The sequence below is a fragment of the Physeter macrocephalus genome, chromosome 21, assembly GCF_002837175.3.
Source record: "Physeter macrocephalus isolate SW-GA chromosome 21, ASM283717v5, whole genome shotgun sequence".
Taxonomy (NCBI): Eukaryota; Metazoa; Chordata; class Mammalia; order Artiodactyla; family Physeteridae; genus Physeter; species Physeter macrocephalus.
Window position 1 is genome coordinate 37,295,733 of NC_041234.1, and position 8,801 is coordinate 37,304,533.

General features: G+C 39.5%; 1 protein-coding gene across 1 annotated transcript; it reads left to right on the forward strand.

Moving 5' to 3' along the window:
• The first annotated feature begins 6,364 nt into the window (after nucleotides 1–6,364).
• NBDY (negative regulator of P-body association) lies at nucleotides 6,365–8,526 on the forward strand. Its single transcript, XM_028482712.2, has 2 exons — nucleotides 6,365–6,693; nucleotides 8,401–8,526. The coding sequence occupies exon 1, from the start codon at nucleotides 6,458–6,460 to the stop codon at nucleotides 6,662–6,664; it is 207 nt and encodes a 68-aa protein (XP_028338513.1). The 5' UTR covers nucleotides 6,365–6,457; the 3' UTR covers nucleotides 6,665–6,693; nucleotides 8,401–8,526.
• Nucleotides 8,527–8,801: the final 275 nt, after the last annotated feature.

Sequence of the window (8,801 nt, forward strand, 5' to 3'; positions counted from 1 at the left end):
TTCTTCTTGGATTGATCCCTTAATCATTATGTAGTGTCCTTCCTTGTGTCTTTTAACAGTCTTTATTTTAAACTCACTTTATCTGATAGAAGTATTGCTACTCCAGCTTTCTTTTGATTTCCATTTGCATGGAATAGCTTTTCCCATACTCTCATTTCAGTCTCTATGTGTCCCTAGGTCTGAAGTGGGTCTCTTGTAGACAGCATATATATGGTTCTTGTTTTTTATCCATTCAGCGAGCCTGTGTCTTTTGGTTGCAGCAGTTATTCCATTCACGTTTAAGGTAATTATCCATATGTATGTTCCTTTTACTATTTTTGTAGTTGTTATGGGGGTTTTTTTGTAGGTTCTGTTCATCTCTTGTGTTTCCAACATAGATAAGTTTCCTTAGCATTTGTTGTAGAGTTGGTTTGGTGGTGCTGAATTCTCTTAGCTTTTGCTTGTCTGTAAAGCTTTTGATTTCTCCAATGAATCTGAATGAGATCCATGCCAGGTAGAGTAATCTTGGTTGTAGGTTCTTCCCTTTCATCACTTTAAATATGTCATGTGACCCCCTTCTGGCTTGTAGTGTTCCTGCTGAGAAATCAGCTGTTAACCTTATGGGAGTTCCTTTGCATGTTTTTAGTAGTTTTTTCCCTTGTTGCTATCAGTAATTTTTCTTTGTCTTTTATTTTTGTCAATTTGATTACTATGTGTCTCGGTATGTTTCTCCTTGAGTTTATCCTGCCTGGGACACTCTGCACTTCCTGGACTTGATTAACTATTTCCTTTCCCATGTTAGGGAATCTTTTACTATAATCTCTTCAAATATTTTCTCGGGTCCTTTCTCTCTCTCTTCTCCTTCTCGGACCCCTATAATGCGAATGTTGTTGCATTTAATGTTGTCCCAGAAGTCTGTGAAGGCTGAATGAAGTCTTTAATGAATGAAGACTTTAATGTTGTCCCAAAAGTCTGAAGGCTGTCTTCATTTCTCTTCATTCTTTTTTCTTTATTCTATTCCATGGCAGTGAATTCCACCATCTGTCTTCCAGGTCATTTATCCATTCTTCTGCCTCAGTTATTCTGCTATTGATTCCTTCTAGTTTATTTTTCACTTCAGTTTTTGTATTATTGATCCCTGTTTGTTTGTTCTTTAATTCTTCTAGGTGTTTGTTCTTTAATTCTTCTAGGTCTTTGTTAAACCTTTTTGCATCTTCTCGATCTTTGCCTCCATTCTTGTTCTGAGGTCCTGGATCATCTTCACTATCATTATTCTGAATTCTTTTTCTGGAAGGTTGCCTGTCTCCACTTCATTTATTTGTTTTTCTGGGGTTTTATATTTTTCCTTCATCTGGTACATAGCTCTCTGTCTTTTCATCTTGTCTATCTTTCTATGAATGTGGTTTTTTTTCCACAGGCTGCAGGATTCTAGTTCTTCTTGTTTCTGTGCTCTACCCTCTGGTGTATGAGGCTATCTAAGAGGCTTGTGCAAGTTTCCTAATGGGAGGTACTGGTGGTGGGTAGAGCTGGGTGTTGCTCTGGTGGGCAGAGCTCAGTAAAACTTTAATATACTCGTCTGCTAATGGGTGGGCTGGGTTCCCTCTCTGTTGGTTGTTTAACCTGAGTCGACTCAACACTGGAGCCTACCCGGACTCCTCGGTGGGGCTAATGGCCAACTCTGGGAGGGCTCATGCCAAGAAGTACTTCCCAGAACTTCTGCTCCCAGTGTTCTTGTCCTCACGTTGAGCCACAGCCACCCTCAGCCTCTACAGGAGACCCTCCAACACTAGCAGGTAGGTCTGGTTCAGTCTCTATGGGGTCACTGTTCCTTTCCCTGGTCCTGATGTGCACATTATTTTGTGTGTGACCTCCAAGAGTGGAGTCTCTGTTTCCCCCAGTCCTGTCAAAGTCATGCAATCAAATCCCACTAGCCTTCAAAGTCTGATTCTCTAGGAATTCCTCCTCTTGTTACTGGACCCCCAGGTTGGGAAGCCTGATGTGGGGCTCAGAACTTTCATTCCAGTGGGTGGACTTCTGTGCTATATGTGTTCTTTGTGAATCACCCACCCTGTAGTTATGGGAGTAGATTTTATTGTGATTACGCCCCTCCTGCCATCTCATTGTGGCTCCTCCTTTGTCTTTGGATGTGGGGTATCTTTTTTGGTGAGTTGCACTGTCTTCCTGGTGATGACTGTTCAGCAGTTAGTTGTGATTCTGGTGCTCTCATAAGAGGGAGTAAGTGCACGTCCTTCTACTCCGCCATCTTGTTATTTCTATGATTCCATTTATATGAAATATCCAGAATAGTCAAATCCATAGAGATAGCAAATAGATTAGTGGTTTCCAGTGGCTGTGGGATGGAGGATTGGGAATGACTGCTAATGGGTACATGTTTTCTTTTTGAAGTGATGAAGATATTCTGGAATTAGATAGTGGTAATGGATGCACAATTTTGTGTATACTTTAAAATGCTGAATTGTATACTATAAAAAGGTGAATTTATGGTATATGGATTAATTTTCAATTTTAAAAACTGGAAACAACCAAAGTGTCCACAAACATCCATGAATAGATAATTAGTTAAATAAAAACTTATGGTAAGTCCATACAGTGGGTTTGTGTGCAGCCATTAAAAGGACCTTTAAAAATGAGAATAAAGAATATGTTATATGGAAAAAATCACCAAGCTACATGGTTAACTTAAAAAAAAAAACACCCTGGGGCTTCCCTGGTGGCACAGTGGTTGAGAGTCCGCCTGCCGACGCAGGGGACATGGGTTCGTGCCCTGGTCTGGGAGGATCCCACATGCCGCGGAGCAGCTAGGCCCCTGAGCCATGGCCAGTGAGCCTGCGCATCCGGAGCCTATGCTCCGCAATGGGAGAGGCCACAACAGTGAGAGGCCCGCATACGGCAAAAAAGAAAAAAAACAACAACACCCTACCAAAATGGTGAATGTATGATCACCTTTTTGAAATGAAAAACAACACATTGCAGGTAAATGCAACTCTTACACACATATCTGTGTGTATGTGTGTGTTTGTGCAAACATATACAAATTTATATTCTGCCCTTCTCCATGCTATTAATTATTGAATCATGACTATAATGGCCAACTTTGGATATTTTTACTTTTCATTTGATCTTTCTGCAGTATTAATTTTTTCTAACCTTACACTATTTTATCTCTTTTACTTATTTAATCTTCTGAATGCTAATAGAGGTGATCTAGATAGAGAGATAATAGATCTTCTTACTTTCTTCTTTGTGTTTCATAGAATTCTAAAAAATTCTTAGGGAAATATTACATTAAAAACCTGAAGTAAAACACACACAAAAAAATACATGTAGTCTTCCTCCAAATCATTCTTATTTTTCATTTTATGAGAATGTTACAGGGACTCCATTGTTCTTATCCTTAGATTTGTACCTAAAAAAATTAAGAGAGAAGTACTTTATATTTGTTCAAGGAAGAGAAAAATTCTTGGCCTTAAGATGAAAGCTAATTTGCAGAAAAAACACAATGGATCAACGAACTCCTCAATTAAAAAACCCTACATGGGCTTCCCTGGTGGTGCAGTGGTTGAGAGTCCGCCTGCCGATGCAGGGGACACGGGTTCATGCCCCGGTCCAGGAAGATCCCACATGCCACGGAGCGGCTAGGCCTGTGAGCCATGGCCGCTGAGCCTGCGCATCCGGAGCCTGTGCTCTGCCACGGGAGAGGCCACAACAGTGAGAGGTCCGCGTACCGCAAAAAAATAAAAAAAAAGAATATCCAAAAAACCCTACATGAAAACAGATTACTATCGCCCAGAAGGTTCAGTTTTGTTCTCTGTGGTCATCGTTAGAGCACTTGAAACTATGAAAGAAATTCAGATCTATAGTCCTTCACCTTAGCAGTGTCCTATTCTGGTTCCATGTTTCACATGCAGCTAGTTCATCAATGTGGGGGAAAAAAAGGCTAAATTTGGAAAAAGTGAGGGGGAAAAATCATTTTGAAACCTAGAAGTAAAAGGCTTTAGTTTTCCATTCTAGTATAACAAAAATAAACAAAAATCCAGTTGTGAGTATAATGGTGGTTGACAGGGCTGGGGAGAGGGGAAAATGTGAAGTTGTTTAATGGGTATAAAAAATTCTGGACTTTGGTTGTACAACTCTGTGAATATACTTAGTGTGACTGAACTGTACACTTAAAAAAGGCTAAGATGGTCAATTTTATGTTATATGCATTTTAATGCAATTTAAAATAAAAATAAATAAATCCATTTAAAGTATAAATGGTTCGGGTTGTTGTCAGCAGCTCTAAGTTGGGATTGTTTTCAACTCAAGTCAAATGTTTTCCATAAATCAAACCCACCTGGATTTGATACAAATTTTAATTCCAGTCATTTTACTAAGATAGGCACATATTTCTCTTAATATACTGAAACTATATCTATAGCTATAAAACAATTTAATTTCTACTTTTAATCTTAAAGTCTTTTGTCTTTCAAGATTTAGAGACCCCTGTAAAAAGATTGTGAAAATATTACTACATTTACTTTGGGAAATAATAAAATAGTCTGATATATATATATGTACATATATATGTATACACACACGTGCGCGCACGCACACACACACACACACACACACAACTCCAAGGTTTCACTGGTACAACTGGGTAGAAGTGTGACATTCACTGAAATGAAGAGTAGGAAAGGAGCAAGTTTGGAGGATTAGGGCTAGACCAAGTGTTCTCAAAAGGTATAATTTCCCCCCCAGGGGACATTTGGGAGTACCTGGAGACATTTCTGGTTATCACACCTGGATGCAGTTGCGGGATGTGGGGGGCATGCTATTGGCCTGGGTTGGGATACTTTTAAACTTCCTGCAGTGCACAGGACAGGCTCCCACCAGAAAGAGTGATCTGTCCTCAAATGTCAATAGTGCCAAGAGTGAGAAACCTTGGGTTGGCATCCTCTCTTCTGAATCTGGCCACTCTTTCTCAGCCTTTGCAGCAGGCTTCTCCTCTTCTGACTCTAGTTGCTCAATAGTCTGTCTTTAGCAGCCCACTTCTCTTTTCCTCTACATTTTCTCTTGGGAACATCACTCATGACTTCAACTACCACATCTATGTTGCTAACTCCCACATCTTTATGCCTAGTCCCAACTGTTCCTCTAGCTCTAAAGCATTGTTTCTTTGTATTTCCCTTCACATCTTTTCATTAACTTACTGCTACGTTTCTTGTCTTTATAAGTAGCATCTGGTAGAAAACCACAGGGTCATTTATTTCCCAAATATTTACTAAGTATCTAGTTTGTGTAAAGGGCAGCACTAGTATTTGGAAGAAGGTAGTGATGGTGGAGATGAGAGGTAATCATAGTAAGTGCTTTAAATGCATTATCCCTGATTATGGCAATAGTTTTACAAGGAAGAAATTATTATCTCCTGGAAACGAAAGCCTCAAGTGTTTAATCAACTACTTAAATATCACAGAGCTTGTAAATAGCAGAGTATTTTAAAAGTCAGTTCTATTTTGACATTAAGGACTGAACTCTCTCCATTAAAAACCACTGGGGACAATGCTGGAAACGTGTGTCCATAGCCAAAGGGAGATGGATGTGAGTGATGAAGGTCTAAGAAATTCCAATAGCCTTTTATTCTAAGCCACCGTGCACCCTCTTCCGGTTACTTACCGTATATCCCAGAATATAATACACCAGCCATAGGAGGATGAATCATTATTTTCCTTAACTCTAGAAAAGATAAAAAATTGACAACGAAAGTATGACATACCATCAATTGTCAGAGATTTCCTAGACGTTGAAATATTTTTTAAAAGATAAGCCTTCAGAGATTTCTAATTTGTTAAAATATGAAGAAGAAAGTGATCTTAGATTCTATGACATACGACGAATTTGTTTTCTACATTCAATTTCCAAGGTTAGTGCTGGTGGCTGGTGTGCTATTCTGCATTTTAGTCAACTAAGACGTTTGTATATTGCTTTCTAAATGGTCGTAGATTGTTTCATGGCTCTGTGTTGTGCTTCTGCAACTAGATCGTAAAGCTCTTAGCTCTTCAATCACCTCTTTGTTCTCCTCCCCGCCACCCCCTGCCCCCACACCAAGCGCCTTTCAACAATCTATGCAGATTTTACCACTTAGGAGTAAACCTGAATTTCTTGTAACTTAGAATTTCATAGATAGTATAAGACTGTCCACAGATTTAGTTACACTGGGGGGCGGGATGGGGAAAACATTATATTAAATGTGAGCATCGTTTTTTTAAGACCCATCCTTGTAGAAACGTTAAAATGTGGTGGGGTAGGGAGCGAGGGCGGAGGCGGAGAGGGGATATACGTCTCAGGATACAGGAAATACGGAAAAAGCGAAACCCGGAGGAAGCTCTGTGCCTGGAGGGGAGCCGTCGCCATCTCCCGTCTCTTGGCTTCGCCAGGGCCCACCGGAGAGAGCTGACCCCCGGGTCCTATAATCCTTATGGGGGACCAACTTTGTACCTCCGGGAGATCCACGCTCCAGCCTGGAAACACGCGGGAAATCAAGCCTCCAAAAAAGCGCTGCCTCCTAGCTCCACGTTGGGATTATCCAGAAGGAACCCCCAACGGAGGTAGTACCCCTCTCCCTTCCACACCTCCTCCACCATCACCGGGCCTGAAGTCGCACCCATCTTCTCTGGAGAAATAGTACAATATACTTCTCTCACCCCAAACCAGGTCAGATTCTTTCTCATTTGGGATATTCAGGCTCTCTGAAACTTAATTATATATTTCCCCAGATCTACTTCACCCTTTCCCTATTCTCTCCACGATTTCAAAGTTGAAGAAAGAACATGCAGGCATTAAATAGCTCTTTCACAAAATATGTGGGGGTGAATTTATGGATATTTAATAACATTAAGTAATTATTTTTAATATATTAGCCATGACAATCGTGGTTATATTTTTTAGAAGTAGACTTAATCTTTTGATATGCTAGAAAGTAATTCAGTAGGGCCCAGGTGAGGGGTACAAACAAAATGTTCATGAGTTGATCATTGTTAAAGCTGAGTGATGTATACATTGGGATTCATTAAACTGTTCTTGCTACTTTTGTGTATATTTGAAACGTTTCCATTCAAAAAACGATTGTTTCAAGATGAATAACAACACTATATTGAAGGCCTAATTCCTATGGCTAGCACTGTGCTAACAGTATTGTAAGGTGAGCCTTCAGAGGTGTGTGTTCCTCTGTGTATGGCAGGAGAATTTAATTAGTAAAAAAAAAAAGTTACAATATGGTAACTCAAATCCAAGTGCCATAATGTTTTCTTGTTCAAGGTATTTAAGAAGCACGGGGTTGGGGGGGAGATGAGATGGACCAAATCATTCTGCCTGGTAGTAATCTTGAGCCATCAAAGAGGAAGGGGTAACTCTGGGTGGGCCTTAAAGGGTGAGTGACATCTGCCATGTGGAGGGGGAGAGAATGCTTTTCTGGCTTAACTTTCCCAAGGCAGGCTTGTTCTAGGAATACTTGGCTATAACACTGAATGTATGAGAAGAACTAGGAGGTGAGATAGAGTGCTGCAGGGCCTTAAATGTTATGTTAAGGAGTATGCAGTTTAATCCATAAGCAGTGGAAACCACTGAAGATTTTCAAGGAAGTATTGTATTTTAGCAGTCCAGTTTTTACTATCAGAAAAACGATCTTCTATTTAGATGAGCTTATAGAATGCAAAAAGTAAACTCTGACCCAAACCTCACAGATTCTTGTAATCCAAAGGAGACAGGGCATCCTTTCTTCATTCATGCAACAAACCTTTACGGAGCCCTTGCAATGGACTAGGCATTATTCTGGGAGCTGTAGGGGATGGATAAACAAAGCACATAGGAGTGAAACAGATATTGGAATAAATAGGTCAATGAATGATGGGATAACAGTGGCAACTAAGGGAGTTCTGGACTCGGGGCTTGGTGGTAGTGCATAGAAAAAGAATGAGCTCTATTGTGCTTGAAAACATCATCCAGTCATTCCTTACTGCCTGATTTCCCTCAACTTTACCTCTTTGTTCAAAGGGGTAGAGTTGGGGCTGGGAGGCACCATAGGGATAGCAATGCTCAAACAGAAAACAAAGAAGGTTTTACAGGGCAAAAAGTGCAAGAGCTACGTAATTTCCTCCAGTAACTCACATCATTGAAAATTATAATAATAGCAAATATTTACTGAACATATTTATGTGCCAGACACTGTTCTACAAAGCTTCCTATAGTCTCTGCTCATAATTGTTATGCAATAGATCCCTTCTAATACTGTCTATATAACTGTTTTTCACGAATATATAACTGCAATGGGGGTATGGTAAAGCATAAAGACTTTAGAACCCCAGGGGAAAGAGATGAACAGTAACAGAAGAAATGATTTAACATTATTTTATTATTTTTCAGTCTTTGAGGGATTGCAGTATGACTCCATTTCCTTGGTGCATCCATAAAATATTCAGTGAAGACAATGAAGATTATTGACAACGCTACCCTGCTTTTCTGATGTCCTGCTTCAGGAAGTTGTGATTTTTAAGGTAATCTTTTACCAAAAACTTTTTAAGGAAGGAGGAGGAATACGAGTTGATTATGACACATTAAATATAACTAACCAAACAAAAAACAAAAAGTTAGCACCAAATGATAAATTGAAACCATTTTCTACATTATATGAAAGCATATATACCATATAATAATAATGTTATATATAAGCTGTTTTGCTATATTCATTCCTAATTACCTTATAGTTCCTACTGTTACTGTGAAATGTATCTTTTAAACCACATTTTCAGATTATTGCCTGTAAA